This window comes from Lepidothrix coronata, unplaced genomic scaffold (genome assembly GCF_001604755.1).
Source record: "Lepidothrix coronata isolate B3197 unplaced genomic scaffold, Lepidothrix_coronata-1.0 Scaffold42, whole genome shotgun sequence".
In the NCBI taxonomy this organism is placed as follows: Eukaryota; Metazoa; Chordata; class Aves; order Passeriformes; family Pipridae; genus Lepidothrix; species Lepidothrix coronata.
This window is the reverse complement of record NW_016690222.1, coordinates 252165-271415: the sequence shown is the minus strand read 5'-3', so window position 1 is coordinate 271415 and position 19251 is coordinate 252165. Positions and strand designations below refer to the sequence as shown.

Genomic DNA, 19251 nt, shown 5'->3' with positions numbered 1-19251 from the left:
CTTAGATTTTACTGTCTAATCTGGCAAAGGATTTTGATGATCTTTGAGCATGTTATTACCTTGCCTATAGACGTTCTTCCTGACAATCTACTAACTCTGAAGCAGGGAGGTTTTGTGAATATGTGGACGGACTTTTACAGCATTTGAATTTTCACTGCTTTATCCATGAGTACTTGCTGCTTTTTCTAAGCTTTTTGATGTGTTGGGGGAACGCAAATTCTACATGACTCAATTATGACAGCTGAAGGTTATAAGAGATCCTTATCGATGGAAATTGAGAAGTGAGAGATTTCCAGCTTGAAGAACCGAAACTACATGTAATTCACTAAATCTGTCTTGATTCCTCTGACATTATTGCTTTAAAAATAACTATGCTAGTGTATGCAATGTATAAAAACTGAAATCAAAACCTTTTACAATGTATGTATAGCAAGCTGGAGTATCTTTACTAACAGCATTATGCATGGAGGCTCCCTCAACTGAATTGGCTGATATATCTCACCATGCTCATGGAAACATCTCTTCTTTCTCTCTGCTTCCATCTTACCGTAAAGTATAAACTATTCATAAGTCTGATGTAAGTAGTTCTTTAAAAGCTTGAATTACAGGGGAAAAAAATACTGCCACATGTTAGTGTCTGGCTGAATCTGATGCATATTTGAGCTTGTGTGGTCCTATTAGCATTTTCTGAAGATGGTGAACCATCTGACCCCAAACTAACCAGACAGGAAAAAACCAGTTAATTTTTGCCTGATTCTACTTACTGAGCCAGGTCAATTCCCCTCTGTGGTTGCTGGTGCCTCAAGAGGAGGGACTGGAAACATGTGGCTGGAGATAGAGGAAGAGGAATGGGACTCTAGAAATCTGGACTGAAATTAGTTTGAGTTGCTGTGAAACTGCATCAATGGTTTTTCAAGTTCTTTTAAATAATTTGGTAGTTTCAGTCTTGAGATCTTTAGCAATGAAATGATGGATTAGGAGCTCTTTCCTTCTATCAGTCTGCAATTTCTGAGATAATATCTCTTCATCAGAAATAGTCTTAAAGTTCCTTAGTACTATACCACTTGTCTCAAGCTGAAGTCCCAGGTATATTTTGACAGTTTGCCCACTCACTTGTATTTGGAAACCTGATTATGTTTGGAGAATTCAGGCATATTCACAGAATCTGCCTGCAGAAAACATCTCCAAATGTAAAATATAAATCATTCTTTTTAACAATGAATTCTATTAATTTATGTACCTTTTGGTGACCTTGTCTGAAAGAACTAATCAGTTGCCTATCTCCTGCTAAGAATAGTTTTATGCTTGGAGGAAAAGATTTAGCTTTTTAAAATCCTACAACTTTGTGGTGTTGCAATAAGATTTCTTTCTTTGCTTCTTCCTTGTAAGCACATCCATTAAATTGTAATGTCATTTATTAATATATGTAAGAGATCACCATCCACAGCAACAGCAGATCCCCTAAATTTTGTTGATCACATGGAGAAAATTTTACAGCTGTCAAACAATGGCCAATGTTATCAGAGAAGGAGCAGTTCAGTCTTCCCATTTGTGCTTTGCTTGTCCTATGTCCTTTGAGCAATAGCTCATGGACTTGAATAGATGATGGCAAATATATCCTTTCTATGAAGAGCTTACAAAACCTTCTCAAGCAGGCACTCTTCAGTGTGTGAAACATTTCAAAATCAGAGTTATCTGGTACCACTTCCAACTTTTTTTATTGTTTCTTTGTTTCTTACCATCACGTGCATCATATACTCTTAGTTATTCACAAGCTCAATGCATTAGAGCTTCTTCTGCTACCGGTTCTGACAGAGAGATATCCCTTGCCATTTCTGCGATAACTTAGCAATGTGAGCTGTGAGACTCTGTCTATGTCTTTGTCTTGTATTGCAAGGCATTTCTAAGTTCAGTACCTTCAAAGTTTTGGCTAGGCAAGAGTACAGCAAGATTTCCTGTCATACCAACATAAAGTTTTCTTTGCAGCTTCAAACCCCTGAGAGTCACTGTGTTAATCCCATGTATGTCATGGTGGTCCTGCAAGAATATTTTCTGTTTCCTCTGTTCTCTGATCTAAGGTCTCCATGAAAAATTAGGGATGTGCTTTTGAGTATTTGTGATCTTTCCAGTCTAAATAACTGCTATAGTTTCTTTGAAACTGTTTGCATCTTGTTTCCCTTCTGTGGCTCACAGCCCTCTTGGGGTTCTACAAGACTTATGTCAGCCCTTATAGATGGAGATGTATGAGATCAAAATGTAGAAAGGGTGGATATCTGGCAAGTAAAAATGAACTGTCACACAATATATTTTAATAGGCTCAGCTCAGTTGTGATATCCCAGAGAGGGTTATCTTTCCTGCTGTTGGCAGAGTGATTGGGACTGAGGGATGAGAGCCTGACAGCAGCTGCTGGCCTCACATTGTGAGCCTTAGATTACCCTTGATTTACATCATTGTCCCAGTACAGAGAAATGTGAATGTCACATGAAAAGGAGGGGATATGCCTGACTCCTAGAGTCAGGAGATTTTCTCAGCCCACAGAGATTTATTTGTCTGTTAGTGCCCCAGGGAAAATGAAACCATATATGTTTCTCCCAGTCTGTCAGGTACCCTGCACGGGAACCTTTCAACAAACAGATTCACAAGATCAGGGTAATTTGATTGCCCTTTTTAGAGACTGCCATATAACAGTGTAAGGAAAAACCCCTCAGCAGGTCTTCCCACATGTTATTCTGCTGCTAGCAAACTGTCAGTATCTTATAAAGGACTCACACTAATAGTTTATGGAATAACACTCTTTATTAATACAAACTGTGACAAGTTAATAAGGTTCATGGTTGTCGGTAATAGGGTCTATCTGCAAAAATGTATTTAAAGCAATCTAATAATACTATACAGCAAGCACAAGAACAAACTCTAATACAAACCAATATATTCTGGAGCAAAAGTGAGCTCTAGTCCTTAAAAGCAACAGTCAGCACACATAGAATAGTTACTCACCCGACAGGCATCCCTGAACAGGGGGGAGGGAAGACAGGTTTGACTTCTCAGCTGATCCCAGCAGTTTCAGTGGAAATCTTTCTCGGATTTCTCCTCATTTCCAACTTCCTTTTATACTATTTCTTTAGGTTTATGTAGAGTTTGAGTGAATCTAGTCATAGGTCCTCAACTGGGTAGTTGTCCTTGGCATCTGTCTTCCTTGGTAGACAGATATGTCATGGTTGAAGTATCACCATATTCCGCTTCCTTCAGGATGTTTGTGGAGGGAGGCCACAGTGCCTTCACATCACTTCCCTCTCCGTTGCATTCTCTATACCATGTGTTTATCAGTGTTTGGGGAACCTTTGTGGAGCATCGTGACCATCATCCAGGAAGCAGCAGCTGGTTCTCCTCTGTAATTCTTATTCTCCTTTAATTTTTAACCCTATCCATTATTCCATAGTGCAAAGCAAAATAAGACCCCAAGACAGAGTTATGTATAAAACATGTGTGTGTGTGTTTGTGTGTGTTTGTGTGTGTCTCTGTGGGTATGCCCACATACACAAATAAATATTTTCCTGAAGTTTTAACTGCTTAGTGATGCACCTGTTGTATTGCTATTTGAACCCGTCTATATTAACTTAATAAAAATATATTCAAACTTTTTAGGCAACAGATAGTTCTGTGCAAAGAGCTCATTCTTTGAGATCAGTGACAAAGGAACATCAAGAAAAGAAACCATCTAACTGCTCCATTGATAGAAGCACACCAACTGGCAGGAGAACACTTAATCAGGGAAAACTGACACCTTTAGAACCAGAAAAAGTAAGTCAATAGCAAGGTCTATTTAAACTGCCTTTATTTGCTGTTTATAGAATTGTTCAGAAGCTATATCAACACCCTGATCCCCACACAGCTGCTGCTTGGTCTTCTTTCCCTGGAACTGAGGGTTTTTTTGTCAGAAATTATCTTAAAGACTGTTCATACATTGAGCTATTCAGATACCTGCAGGCCAGAGTGTGGGTGAATGCTTTGAAACCTGCCCCTCTTGCCTCAGAAAAAGTTCAGAGTTGATCACATGCACCAAGTATTGGGGCAGTGTATGGGCCAGTGGCTCCCAGGAAGGCCAGGGGCTTGGACCATCAGGAGCTCATGGAATCCAGCAGGGCAGTGCCCATCCCACAGACGCAGACAGGAAGGAGGGCAGGCTGGGGATGGAAGTGCGGGTTAGACCAAAATCCCAATTGTCAAAGCCTATAGTGATGAGACAGGTCTGGGGTCATGATAAGAATTCATCCTGTGGGTCAGTACTGGGATTTGGATCAATGAGGTGCAGGGCCAGGTACAGACAACTGCAATGCAAACCAACATGGACCAAATGAAGTGAAGCTTCCCAGAGATGGGAAGCAGTGGGCAGGGTGGTGAGCATGGCCTTGTCTGACACTTCTTCCAGTTCTTCCACCTTCCTTTCTCCACAATAGTCTGAACTAAGGTTAGACCCATGCACAATACCCAAACACAGACAGCTAAACTTCCAGGAAGGGGAAGTGCATCTGGCCATGTCAGTGACAACTCCCATTTTACAGTGAAGCATGACTGTAGGCCAGGCCCTCTCCTTTCTTCTTCAGGTTGTACATCAACCCTCTTCTACTGGAGGAAAAACAGATAGTAGAAAATCACCTGGAGTTGTCTCACATGTAACTGGTCTTTTCAAGGAGCCTAACTCATCTTCCTGTATAAAAGGTAAGATATGTGGAAACTTTCTGCCTGCTTAAAATGGTCTGCAAATGACTTGGAGATGCTGGTCTTTAACTCTTGACTTGCAGAGGATGTTATCACTAAAACACTCCTATTATTCTTAGAAGAATTATGAAATTTGTATTTTACAAGAGGGGAGAGCAAACTGTGCTCTCACCTGAGTACTTATAGAGTTTGTTGTCCTGGAAGTTTAAAGGTGGGAGAATGGATGTGGACTGCACTTCATTTTGGTCCAGGAAAAAGCACCTTTGGAAGGATGGAAAGATGTTAGCAAACATTATAAGTGTAAGAAGCAATGTGTTGCCAGACTCTGAGACATCTTTAAAAAAACCTGAGATAGGTATGGAAATGTGATTCATCAATTTGCATATGCTTTCAATGACCCCTTTTACTTTGCTTTTTCTTACAGGCATGCCTTTGCCAATTTCAGATAGCTCAGAAGACATGTCGCTCTCACATAACCATAGCAATGACACTTGCAGCTTTGTACCCTGCAGTAACAATGAAGAAAGAGAGGTATTCCACCATGTAACTCTATAAAAGAGAATTTCAGTTAGTCTGTGGTCTTACTTTTCATATACAGCATGCTAACTTCCATTCAGTTAGGAAAAATACTCTCCTGGCTTTATTTTCTTTCGTCTACTCATGATATAAGTACAATCTTTAAAACAATATTGCAATGGTTTTCAAATAATAGATTAGATTTCTTTATCAATATGGTCCTGCACAACTGTTGAATATTAATAGATTTATGTTGTTAGTTACCATTTTAATTTTGTCTCTGGAAGAATAAACTCTTAAAAAGACAGAAAAGCTGCTAAAACCTCAGAATAAAGTGGCTTTAGTGACCACACACAGGAGAAGTGACAAAACTGCAGATGACAACAAAGTATTTACAGATAGTTGTGCTTTTCTGGATGCTGAAGCAAAGGTTTGAGCTACTTATGATTCTGGTTCTTACACGATCAGCAAATGCCTTCTTTCCATTTGTGAACAGAAATAAAACATATCAAGAAAAGGAAAACACTCCATTCCCACTTTCTAGGCTATACAGAGCATTAGGGATGTATCTGACAACTCTGAGCACGGTGTTTATAGCCATTTACTGAAGCGTATCATTGCCCTGTGGGGAGCAGTACTCCCTATTCCTTTGGATTCTGTAATTCAAAATTTCACCACGTCTTCAAAAGTAATCAACATCATCTGGTAGCTGCCCTGGATGTTGTGTGCCAGATGTCAATTAACTTGAGGCTCCTTTATGCTGCCACACTGCAAAGAGCACTCATGGCAATGGTAAATTGGAATTGCAACATCCAGAATAGTCCTTACTTGCATAGACAGCATTACCTAAGAGCTAAAGGCCACGTAATTTCTTTTGGAAGAGTGGCTCCAGCTTATATAGGTACCTTTCTTTGTAAATCAGTAACCCAATATTCAGAGATAGTTCTCCTCTCTGTTCTTGTGTTTATTTTCTCCATTTTGTACCGTGTAATTTTGCCAGAATGCACTCTTGTCACTTCATTTTTGGACTTCCTTTTTGCTACCTTTAGCTGTGCAAACTGAAGATAATTTGAGTTAATGTGCAAAATTTCTAGCTACAACTAAAACATAAAAATTCATTGCAAAGGCAAGGCAATACCTAAAAGAAGGGCATCTTTCCTCTGCATGTGTGAAAGTAAATATGGGGTTTGCACTGTTGATTAAAATTAATGAAAATATTTTTAAAATATTTATGTTTGTATAACACTGACTGTGATATTTTCATAACATAGCCTCCAAAATTATCTGGAAGGTCAATGTTGAATCAAGAAAGAAGAAAGAGTGAGGAAGAGGTGCAGGAAAAAATAGAGTATTGTGATGGAAAGGTAAGAGAAAATAGGATTTTTTGGGTTTTTTTTTGGTTGGGAGGCATTCCCTTTTTGTGGATATTCTGATTGTTGGAACTAAATGGCAAAGCTATAGTGCATCTTCTGGTTGTCTTCTTTTTTGGACTTCAGATGAATTATATTGTGGGATTTGATATATGGTGAACAGAACCAGCTGCCATAGTAATACCAGGGAAATTGATTAACCAGAGACTGTGCTAGGTATGAAGTCTTCTCTGACCAGTGTATTGTTTGAAGAAGAGCACACTGATGGCATTATTGCCTGCTGTTAAGAAGATTTGAGCAATTTTTCAGCTTTCTGCATGCAGCTACAAATAATTCTGTAGTACTGAATGTCCATATAGGATTATTTGGAAAACAATGATTGTTAACCTATCATGTCAGCACTCTGTGTTAATACATCAATTCAAACATTTTGGCTCACATAATCCAGAAGCAGGGTCTCTAAAGTGACCTGTGTGGAAGATGCACAAGCATATATGAAATGAGTCCAGACAATAATTCACTGAAGTTGGTCAAGGAAAAACCTGACTGGCATCCCTATTGCCACAGGGCTGTGTACCTTACCTCCCTTAACAGAAAAACAAGGCAATAGGGTGAGAATTTGGGATATGTGATGCAAGTAAGTTCATCTTGTGAAAAGAAAATTTCTTTTGGCTCCCTTTATACACAAATGAAAAAAAAAAATAAGGCCTGTTCTGCAGTGATAACTTCTGAAATACAAAGGCATAGAATGACTTACTTCAAACTCTAGTTTAATTGGAAGGCAGTGCAATGCTGCTCATTTCCTTTGACTTCAATTAGATGTTTTATGTGTTTGAAGGTAGAAGAGGTGCTTACCGATGGACGTCGAATCCTCACTTTCCGCAATGGTACTAAAAAAGAGATTAGTGTTGATAAAAGGACAACAACAATTAGCTTTTCCAATGGAGATGTAAAGAAGATTATGCCAGATCAGAGAGTGGTGTGTAACTTTTTTTTTCTTTATGGAAAATAAAATGATTAATTGATTTTCCAATGAGGATCTATCATTTATCTTGATCTATTAATTCTGAGAGAAGTTGATAAGGAAGGGTGTTGGTTTAACAACCCTGAGCAGTGAAGCTTCTTCATCCACAAGGACAAAAGTGGAAAGGCACGAAGGTAACAGTCAAAGAAGGAAAAAATATGTGGTTGGCCAAGCAGGAGACTGAACAAGGCAAGGGGCAGAAGCAGCCATCTGAAGCAAGGACTTGTTTTAATTCATTTGTAGAGTAGCTAATTCCTCTTGGCATTATATAAATATAAATAGTTTATAATTATGTGAGCTAGAGAGGAAATAAGTGAGGCCTTGGTAGCAGTAGGGCTATTTTAAATTAATAGTTCATGGATGAGATCCAAAGCAAAGAGATGGGAGGATGACTTTCATGTACGCACTCTTCTTCGGTATGCTACAGAGATGAAAATAGTGTCATCTAGACACAGTCATGAGGAGGAGAGTGAATGAGAGGAAGGAACAGTAATGTGAACATAGATACTTTTATGGATGGCAGATGCAGAAAACGACCTTGAAATGACTTTTTAAAGATGGCTTATTTTTAAGCACATTGTTATGGTTGAATCTGCTTATGCAAATATTGTGAACATGCTGCTAACACTTCACTCTCCTTCCAGATTTATTATTATGCAGATGCACAGACAACCCACACTGCTTATCCAGATGGCCTGAAGGTGCTGCAGTTCCCTAATAATCAGATAGGTATGCAAGAGCTCATAAGCATGAACAGTATGTGCAGATTTATTTCTATTATGAAAGTGTGGTTTGCGTTCTGACTCCAAGAGATTAAGTATTTTCTTGCCATTTAACATTGTCTTTGCATTTCACTTCCAGTATATTCCATCACTTCACTGCTCAGTTTCCTCTTACAAAGCAAGTATAATAATGGAATATAAATGTAACTCTTCTAATTTTGATTATCTGATTATGTGATTCTTTAATTTCTTTAGCTGTACTCTGCCTATAATTTCCATCCTCACTGCGATGTCCAAAAAAATCCTGACCTAGCTGTGTGTACAGAAACATGAAAGAATACTAGATAGACTTCTTACACCTTCTTTTCCACAGAAAAACATTATCCTGATGGCACACAAGAAATTGTGTTCCCAGATCAGACAGTGAAGTGCCTCTATAGTGATGGACTGAAGGAAACTTTTTTCCCAGATGGCACAGTAGTAAAAGTAGAAAAGTAAGTCTTGTATAAATGACAGGAACCAGGCATTGGACACACACCCAATGATACTGACATTTAGAATTGTGGCTGGGTTTGGCATAGCTAGGAAATTTCTAGATGAAAGGAGAAAGGATTTTTAAGATAGCAAGGGTTTTGCTACAATGTACCACTGAAAACTGTTCACTTCCACCTTGAGTGATAGATGATCATTTGTCACTGGCAAAGTGACTGTGAAATATTCCTCATTTGGTTCCTTGTAACTTTACACTGGCCAGAGTTGCTGGGAGACCACCAGTTGTCTGTGTTAAAAATGTGGGTGCTAAAGGACTCAGGGTGAGGGCTCCTAAGCTGTATTCTTACCCACTTGGCTCCCTTTCTAATCTCAGGCAAGGCATTTCATGTATTGTCTCTCTATTGCTCCATGCAACATGAGAAAAACAGGAATCTTTCATTTGTACCTCTTCTGAGCTTCGAAAGGTTCCTGTTGTAAAATAGATTTTCTGCCTGCAAAAACTTGAGATCCCTCCATGAAGTTATGTAAAATGCAAATCTCCATTAGCTATTATACTATGTATTGAGATCTTTTTGTGAGATAAGATCTCTAATGCTATCCCGTGTTAATTCTGACATTATTTTCCGCTTTCATTGAGTCACATTAGATAGCTCAGTGAGACAGGTTAATAAAGACAGTGCCTTCTCATCACTGCATTCATTGTTATTTCTTTCAGGAATGGAGATAAAATAGTGATATTCAGTAATGGCCAGAAGGAGATTCACACTGCACAGTTCAAGAGGCGGGAGTACCCAGATGGCACCGTGAAAACTGTGTACTGCAACGGCAGACGGGAAACCAAGTACGCCACTGGACGAGTTCAAATCAAAGATGAGGAGGGTAATCTCATCCTAGATAAGAAGTAATTCCTCCCCGCAAAGGGCTGCACTGTATGTATGTAGCTCAACCCATTTTCTTGGCAGGTCAGAACTGTTAGCAAGATTTAACTTGTGAAAAGGACTGGATGGATCTGTAAGGCTGAAAATTACTTTGGCTGAGTGACTGGCTTAGATTGGAATAACCTTACCTGAATGTAATGTCTCTTGAGTGAGACTTGAATGGGATGCGGTCATGTGCTCTTTGTGTATGCAACATTAAAATAAATGCCCACAGTACTTGTCATTGAAGTGTTTATTTTATGGTACTGATCACAATTTCCCTTGTTTTTCTGCTACTTAGTTGTGAAAGTGACTACAATTCTGGACCATGGCATAAGAACCTCAAGTATACAGTTCAGTGCTGCCCTGCGCTGACTAGAGCAGATTGCTCAAAGCCCAATCCAACCTTGAACGCTTCCAGGGAAGTGAATTTTTTGAAATCACTGAAACATTTCTCTTGAGGAGCTCAGCTCATTTACCTGCCCATTGATTGAGATGCCCAATTATCTCCTTATGCCCTCCAAATTCCTGTAACAACAAATACGTTTTCATAGCAACATTATAGAATTGCTCTGTCTTCTCTTTAGTTTTCAGGGATTCAGACTATTAACAAATCACCATTGAAATTACAGAGTATCTATGAAAGAAAGAGCAAGGAGCATTGCTGATGTTGATCATACACATACTTCAGTTTATCAATTTAACTATGATGCTGTGAACATCCATGCAGTTTGATATCGACTGGTGTAATGATAAAATTGCATTGTTTTCTCTTTGCTGCTGCGTAACTCTCCTTTTCAGCTTTTCACTGCTGAAATAGCATATTTTATTTGTTTTGTAAAAGGAAACTCTAATCAAAATAAATCCAAGATATCATTCTTTTCCATGTGTTTCACTAAGAATTTCAGTTTGTTCTTCCTTACGCTGAGCAAAACAAATATATGTTGATTTTTTTCTCAATTAGGTATCATAAAAAAGTGAATGTGGTTAATGTTTTCAGTTTGGCTGGGAAACTAAATATATGATACCAATGTTTTATAAAGCAACATTGTTTTTATTCTCATGAATTCCTCTAACAAAAGGTCCCTGTTCTCCAGTTAAAATGCTGACATTCTTTTTGTTTCTGTAGTAATTTAGAAAACAGTCTTTGTTTGCAGCTTTTAGCCCTAAATCACTATTTACTATTCAATAACTTGCGTGTCACAGAATCACAGAATTCTGTGGGTATGTGATCCTTCTAATTGTAAATCAAATAAGGAACAATTTTGTTACTATGCTCCTTATTCCTTACTTCAGTCTACTTGCAGGAGGCATTTTGATTGTGGAATAATTTGGCCTGTGGTCCTGCACATGTGTAACACATAGGGAATATGTGCAAGCCAGTCTCTAAAACTGGCATGCAGCAATGCATGTGTGCAAACACCTTGCATATGTATTCACAGTGCTGATATGTACATTTGTGCTGGTTTAAAGGTAAACCAGCAGGGGAAATGAACTCAACTCAAAAGAGAGATTATAAATCAGAATAACAATTTAATAAAATAATACAATAAGTACAATCATACAGATAAACAATTGGTTTTAACCCACAAAACCCAAATGTATAACCCAGCACCCTGGGGCATGAACAGAGTGGTGTTCGTTGGGCCCCCTGAGTCCAAAGTAAAAGAAGAGGGGAAAACCTGTTGGTGAGAGTGCTGTTGCAGTCTGGTCAAGGGTGGTGATTGCAGTCTGGTTGAGAGCGGTGATCTGCAGTCTTCCTCTGGATCCCACAAGTGGTTAAAAAAGTTCCAAGACTCCAAGATTATATATTCTCCAGTTCAGGAAGGAATGCCCAGTACTTCCCTCAGGGCAGGGAGTTCTACAAAGGGTGTGAGGACAAGAGCACCCACCTATCTCACAGGCCTCTTAACACCTAGTTTATAGCCTGAGGAGTCAGGCTGCTCTGGGCAGAGGGTGTAAATGCTCTATTGATAACAGTTTCTGGGAAATGGTATGGAAGGTTATAGAATACACAGTTTTGGGTTACGCACATACAGTGATGAACTGGTCCCAGCTGTTCTAACTAGGACAACATTCACCTTGTTAGCACCAGCTTTCAGGGTGGTTGTAATGACACAAAAGCATGGGCCTGGTCCTACTTTCCAGCAAATCGATGGCAAAACTTCTATTGGTGAAATCAAGGGTGAAACTACTGAAGATTTCACAGCACTTTTGCCAACCCATGTCTGACCATCATTCTAGCAAGGTATTTGTTTCAGGTGATATTTTATAATATAATAGCAAAGGAATTACTGAAATAAGAGGCACACATTGGGTTTGAAAAGGAGGAGGCAGAAAAGCACCTACATGAATAACAAGCTCTGTCAGGTATGTTATAACTGGGAGACCTTCACAGACAAGTTACAACACATACCCCTTTGTTTTTCACAGACTATTCTCACGTTCCCTCTCCTCCACCTTCCACTCACATTAGTTAACCAGAAGCATTGGCTCTACCATCAAGGGTTCATAGCTGTAGGAACACAAATAATCCAAATTAAGTGTGACTGCATATTGTGCTTTAACTGTAGCAACACATACCTATTTCATCATGTCTTTTGTCCTGGAGGATTTATAATGAACAAATTTTCATGAATCCTACAGGGAGATGAAATACATTTTGGAAACCCCCTTCTTGTCTTTCCACAGGTTTTTCTGGCATTGGCAAAAACATGCTACAGCCAGTATTTGGCCTCAATTTTTGTTTAAATTTAGACTAGGCCGTGACTTCTGAACAGAGCTACTTCCATTCAGACAGCCAGGGGCATAGACCTCTGGTTTTTATCAGAGGAAATATGTGCATGTGTTAACTTGTAGTTGCAGAAGTCAGGTGTAGGTAACCAGCTGCTGAGTTGGGCAGACTTGTGTGAAGAGTGCCCAGCCTCCAGGGATTTGTTTATTTTTAGCTTCAACTTTTGCTGGGGAGGCTATTTTTGGCATGGTATTTTTTTCCCGCATCTGGGAAATCAGTGTTTTACTTGGAAGTGCTCTGGCGGTTTTCTTGGTCAGGACAGCTACCTTACAAATTGATCCTCTTGCATCATGCAGAGCAGGCTGTAGAAAAGAAGCAGAAATATATTTAGATGCTCTTTCACAAGTGAGTAAGCCAGGCACTCTCATCACCTGTGGTCTGGGGCACACACCTTCTGCCAACCTTTATTCCAGCTACTGGGTTTTGCCTGAAAATGTCAATCTGCTTGTAGTTCAGCAGTTCAGCAATATTGTGAAAAAGTTTTCTTCTCACAGTGTCATCAATGGAACAGCTGAAACACAAGGCTGGATGCAGTTGATTTCTAAAAGTTGTGGCTTGAACTGGTCATAAACCAGGGTGTCAAAACCAAAGAGCTCAAAGCAATTGGAATCCATTGGTAAGGAGATAACACCAAGCAGGGTAAGAATCACTGTGTTATTGATCTTCTGCCAGAGGACCATGCCATCAACCCCAAATATTCAAAGGTAAGAATGACATTCACTGAACATCCATTTGCAGCCACAGATAATCCCTTTGTATTTTTTTACATGAAACTCTGTATATGTTGATGCTGGTTGGTGTTTGTGGGAATAAACATTGTCCAGAGAACCAAAGTCAAACTTTTCAGTAGCAAAACCTCACTAGACTTTCCTCATAACTGTAAGCGGTGAGGAGGAAAAACTGATCACACATACTTAAAGGTGTAGTTCCAGTTTATACCCTGGAGTGAGCAAAGAGTTGCTAATGTACTTCTGCACAATAACTGTACGGTCATATACTAAGTCTATAATGTCTTGGAAAATGAGTATGCCCCTTCCACAGGAGAGATCCACAGGCTTGCAAATCCAATAGCTGTGTTTTTCTGCCTACTGATTGTCTCTCCTTGCTGTATTCTGCTCTAAATTTAACATAGTCATTAGGCATGATGAATGCCACGGGACTAAATTCATACAGAACTTATCCTTATGCTCCTTTCATACATTTCAGATGCCTTGCCAAGTAGTCTGTTCTGGTGATCTGGACAGCTGCTGGGCACTGATTGAATCTCTGCCACAGTTTAATGCTGTATTGGTCTGTCATGTGGAAAGGGGATTTCCAACAGCACAGGTTCCACTCTGAGTCATCTTGCTTTTTTTTTTTTTTGTAAAATAGAGTTCAACCACACTCCAGTAAAATCTCACTGACTATCACAGAGACATTCTCGTGGAGACAGAACATCAACACCTTCAAACATCTCTTGTATCATAGTCACATGCTATCATTTCCATCTCTACTTTAAGGCCCCTTCCAAGCCAAGCCATTTTATAATTCTATGACTTTTTCTTGGTTTGTTTTTTTTTTTGTTGTTGTTTGTTTGCTTTGTTTGTTTTGTTTTGGTTTTGTTTTTTTTGTGTTTTTTTTTTTTAACAGCTCTCTTTAGCCCAATGACTGTAGCTTTGCCTAGTCTAACTTACTTTGTACTGCTGCATTACTGACACATTATGCTAACTTAGTATGTTGCCCTGCTCTGAGCAAACTCTCTTGGTTAAGATTATAAAGCCCAATGCAAAACTGACAGGAGACAGTAGGAAAATGCCTATTGATTCCAATGCTCTTTTCCTCCTCTGACATGCTGATTTAACTCACTGATAATCTTCTTCTATTCCTCCAGTGAGCTCCTCCCCAGTTCCTGAAGAGCAAGGCACCTTCTCGCCTCATCACTTTCCTCTCAGCAAAGTAGTGTTCCATAGAAATGTATGTAGATTCTGAATGAAATACTATTTCCCACTGTCTATGTTGGCAGTAGATGATGGACTCCATTTATTTTTATGAGTAAAAAATGCATTTTGAGTTATATTAAGCATAGCAATTCTCATATAGACCGTTCATGAAGAGTGTTCCTCCCTATCCATCTAGTTCAATGTATACAAGTCTCAAACTGAAGACCTATCTTACTGGCTGGTGGCATAGAGCAAAAAAAAGTCCCGTGGACTTGTAGATTTGGAAGTGTTGTTGTTTCTCTCAATTTTATTTTCCCGGAAACCTACAGAGATGCAATTCTACAGTCTAATTGTCCCTGAGGATTAGAGTTCGTGTTTGGGGCAGAGTGTCTTGGATGAGAGAAGAGTGTTTGAGCTGAGTATCATTCTCACAAAACATTAACATACCAACCTCCACTTTCTCCCAAAAAGTAGCAAACAAAAAAAAACCCAAAATGGATGGTCCATATGGTAGACAAGACTCCCTCACATCCTATTATTGTAGTGACACCCTTGCTTTTTCTTTTCAGGTTGAGTTGTAGTCTCTGCCTTCCAAACAACTACTGGGAAAAAGTCACACCTGGAAGTACACAATGCAATGTCAGTTGAGTTTGCAAGGGACACTTTTCTGCAGAAAAATTACAATTTGTTGAAATTGAAAGCTTTTTTTCCAGAGAACAAAAGTAATCTTTTGTCAGCTTTTTTATTTAATTTGAATTTTCTTGTTTTGAAATTGTCAGAATATACTAGTTTCATTTTTTAAGAGACAGTGGTTCAGAAAGACATTTTTTAAATACCAATTTAGTTTTAAAACTAGAAGCCCAAATGTGAAATGACATGCTTTGCCATTATCCAAATATAAACTAACATAATTCAAAATTTTGCAAATCACAAAACAGTTCAGGATTCCCATTACTTTATTTGAATGTAAAAAAAAAAATTAAAAATTCTTGCAGGAGGAAAAGCCACGTTTCTCTCTCCACTCTGACGTTTGTGGATCTGTCATGCGATGTACTTATGTCACGGCTGTCCAATGCATTCTGCTGCTGACAGGCTCTGACGGGTAACCACAGGGCAGTCACAGAGCTCTTCTACAAGCAGCATTGTGAAGTTTGTAACAAGTGTGTTACAATGCAGACAGCAAACCCAGGAAAGTTTCAATTGGGGCTTAATGGGAAGAGGGTTTTAGAGAACAGTCCAGGAGGTATTTCTGGAAGGCTGGGAAGCAGGGCAGTGGGGTTAGGAGTATAGGACTACTTTACCATAGGACTGTAGTGTGTGGGTTAAAAATAGTCCAAGACCATCTTATATTCTGTAGTGAGGGAATTTTTGCTTCAAAATGATGGGCTTTTAAGCAAGCTTTGGTCCAAGGTGTGAGGTATAAGGCTCCTATTGGAAAGGGACTTTAGGCGTCATTAATGGCAGAGACTGTGGCCAAAATTTGAATTTCTGTATATGATGACTTTCCATATTGCAAAGTAACATGTAATTCTATATTCTAATAGTAATATGTATATTAACAAGTTTAGTGATGTCTTACAGTCAGACTTGCAGTACCCTTCCATCTTGGGTTTGAGCTAGTGTTGGAAGGGAGGGAGCAAGATCTAAACTGCACAGAGACAGACTGCAGTTGCGTTTTCCTTAGTGAGAGCTTTCCTTGGGTGAGGGGTTTATAGGGAACAGGAGAGAAACATGGTAAATAGTTACTGAAGTGTGGTCATGGTGTAATAGGACTTCTATAAGAGTAGTCTTCCTATGTCTCTTGTGATGAGTCATTCTTTTCAGCCCCAGAAAGTTGGGCGCTTGCTGCTGAGCTTGCACACAAATCAAACGTGGTGGTCCCAGGAAATGATTGTTATCTTTGCTTCCACTTTCTTTCCTGGGAATTTTTTGCCCTGTCTGCTTATTAAAGAGCACTGTCTCACACACTAAGAAAAAATTGAAAAACAAACACCAACCAACAAAAAAACCAAAACAAAAAAACCCCAAAAAAACCCCAACCAAAAAAACAAAAACCAAAAAAATCAAGCACACCAAAAAAAAACAACCATACAAAACTAAACAAGTTTTACAGTAGCTGGTTCAAATCCTGGGGCAAAGATCACTAAATTAAGAAAAAAATTATATAACTGGAAGCAGCTATGGTAAGCATTTGGATGAATCACCTTACAGACTGCAGTTAGCTTTGTCTTTTCTGCACTGCTCAACACTTATTAGCAGTGTTTCCGTGAAAGGCACTGTTGAACATGAAAGCAGTGTGTGGTAAACTGTGCCATCACAGTGTCCACTAGGTAATCGTAAATTAAGCCGTTAGTAATGTCTGAACAATGAAGCTTTCTTCGGTGGTTTGTTCATATCATCTTCTATTAATGAACATCTGGCACTCAGGGAATGAAATTAAACCTCTGGCATTCAGGGAATGCCAGTTTACAGGAAATTGGCTAACCAGACCTAGATACAACAAATGTCGGCTTCAAATTCCATGATAATTAAGTGCAAAGAAAAGAAAACACTTTAACTAACAAAGAACACCTGTCTGATTTTAAGGAAGTCATATCCCATATAAGTAGAAGCTCTTGAAGCGCAATTATGGAACAGTAACTCTGGGATTAGGCACTGGTCTAAATTAACAAAGATAAATTTCACTCACTTTACTCTGTATAAATGTGTGCCCAGATAAACCTCCATCTCTTTACCAACCTTCATTCCCAGAGGGTTCTATGTTCAGTCCATTCCTTAATAATTTGTAAACCCACCTTTGCATTCTTCCACAATGCAAAACTACCACAGCTGTCTCCAGCCATGCTTGAGCTTAATATCCAGGTACTACTGTTGCCAACCAGCACCCAGAAGCAGAGACCTTATAATCATAGAATCAGAATGGTTCTATGAAGGGACTCTAAAAATCATCTAGTTCCGACCCCCCTGCCATGGGCAGGGACACTCCCGCTGGCACAGGTTGCTCAATGCCCCATCCAACCTGGCTTTCCCCCTGAGGAGAGCAGGATGCTGTTGTCTATGACACCAAGTAACAGAGAGATAGGAGCCTGTCTGGTGAAACATGGAGTGGAGAAGGGTGAGTCTACCTGCACCCTGCTGCTAGTTAAGGTCTCAGCACAGACAGACCTGTGCTGCTCACTCACTACCTGCTAGACTGAAACAGGGCTTGTGGAGTCTTCCTTGACCATGAAAGGGCAGAAGCCTCATGTCACAGAAACTTCAACCATCTTTTCTTTTCTTGCATTTCAATTAAGAGGTATTCTTAGCTGAACTTCTGCCAAAATTTTTTCATATATACTATGCGGCAAAATCCCTATTGCCTTTACAGTAAACAAAACCATATAAATTTTATAACTGTGTTCTGTCCATGCTAAATGACAATTTTCATTTAGGTCATGTCGAAGACTGATGGGTACCTTTATTCTCATCCTGTCCCAGGAGTAAGCATGTTTATTGCATTGCCACATGTAACTGTGGCTTTCGTTTTCAAGTCAACAGTTTTTTCTCATGCTTCCTGTGCAATAGAAGAGTTGTTTTTCCCCTTCTATTACAGTTCGGGAAATGACTAGAGTAAAGTCCTGTGACAAAATCAAGAGTGAAAAAAAGCTCCCCAAACCACAGGCTGCAACATCCTATCTCCTGTGCTGATTCAGTGGCAGTAACACTGAGATCCTCTCCAAGGTCAGAGCACATTTTCTGCTCCTTGGTAGCTCCTCATGGTTTCAGTTGGAATATGTGGTGTAAGGAGCTGTTTGTTCATATGGCATTGCTGAATTTTACAGACAAATCCTGGGCACAGAGAGAACCAAACAATTATGGAGGTGTGCTGTGTTGACCCTGACCACCAATGAAGCATCCTCCAAGTTGCTCACTCACTTCCTCCAGCAACGGGATGGAGGAGAGAATCAGAAGAGCAAAAGTGATAGAACTTCTGCTTTGAGATATGGGCAGTTTAATAGGAGAAGCAAAACCGTGTGTGCAATCAGAACAAAACAGGAATTCGTGTACTACTTCCCTTTGGCAGACAGGTGTCCAGCCACTTCCTGGAAAGCAGGACCTCAGTGGGCATAGCAATTGCTTGGGAAGTCAAATGCCATAAACAAGAATGTCCTCACTTCCTCCTCCTTTGCCCTGAGCTTTTATTGCTGATCATGGTGTCTTGTGGCATGGGATATCCCTTTGGTCCGTCTGTCTCATCTGTCCTGGTTGTGCCACCTCCTAATTTCTCGGGCACCTGCAAGCTACTCACTGAGGGGGCAGAGTGGGGAAAAAGAGAAGACCTGGATGCTCTGCAAACACCACTCAGCAACAGCCAAAACACAACTGTGTTATCAACACTGTTTTAGTTACAAAAATCCCAATCACAGCACCATATGGACTGCTGTGAAGAAAATTAACTCCATCCCAGATAGATCTAGTGCAGGAGTAAAGAGAGAAACTTATCAAGCTGTATAGTCTTTCTGAGGGAGGGATTGTCTTTTTGTTCTGAGGTTGTAGAGCATCTCATGTAGCAGGATCCCGACTTCTGTGTTGGGTTATTACAAATAGAAAATGATTACATTCACACAGATGAGATTTTCACTGATGTCAAAAATCCTTTTTGCTTCACTAGCCTTTGAACATTGCGTTGTAAAAGAAAAAATCAGAGGAGAATTCAGAGATGAGTTGAAACATGATGCTGTGTTTCTGTATGAGATGGAAGTAGTGCAGGGTGAGAATCAGCAGCAGCCTAGAAAAT

The 19251-nt window shown here is 39.6% G+C and overlaps 1 protein-coding gene across 1 annotated transcript; it reads right to left on the bottom strand.

The window, feature by feature from the left end:
• Positions 1 to 12553: 12553 nt before the first annotated feature.
• Positions 12554 to 14042, bottom strand: TTLL2 (tubulin tyrosine ligase like 2). The gene is given in 8 exon segments (XM_017813665.1): positions 12554 to 12697; positions 12699 to 12915; positions 12917 to 13088; positions 13091 to 13409; positions 13411 to 13448; positions 13451 to 13628; positions 13630 to 14009; positions 14012 to 14042. Coding segments are annotated over 8 exon segments (1479 nt in total).
• Between the last annotated feature and the right edge of the window lie 5209 nt (positions 14043 to 19251).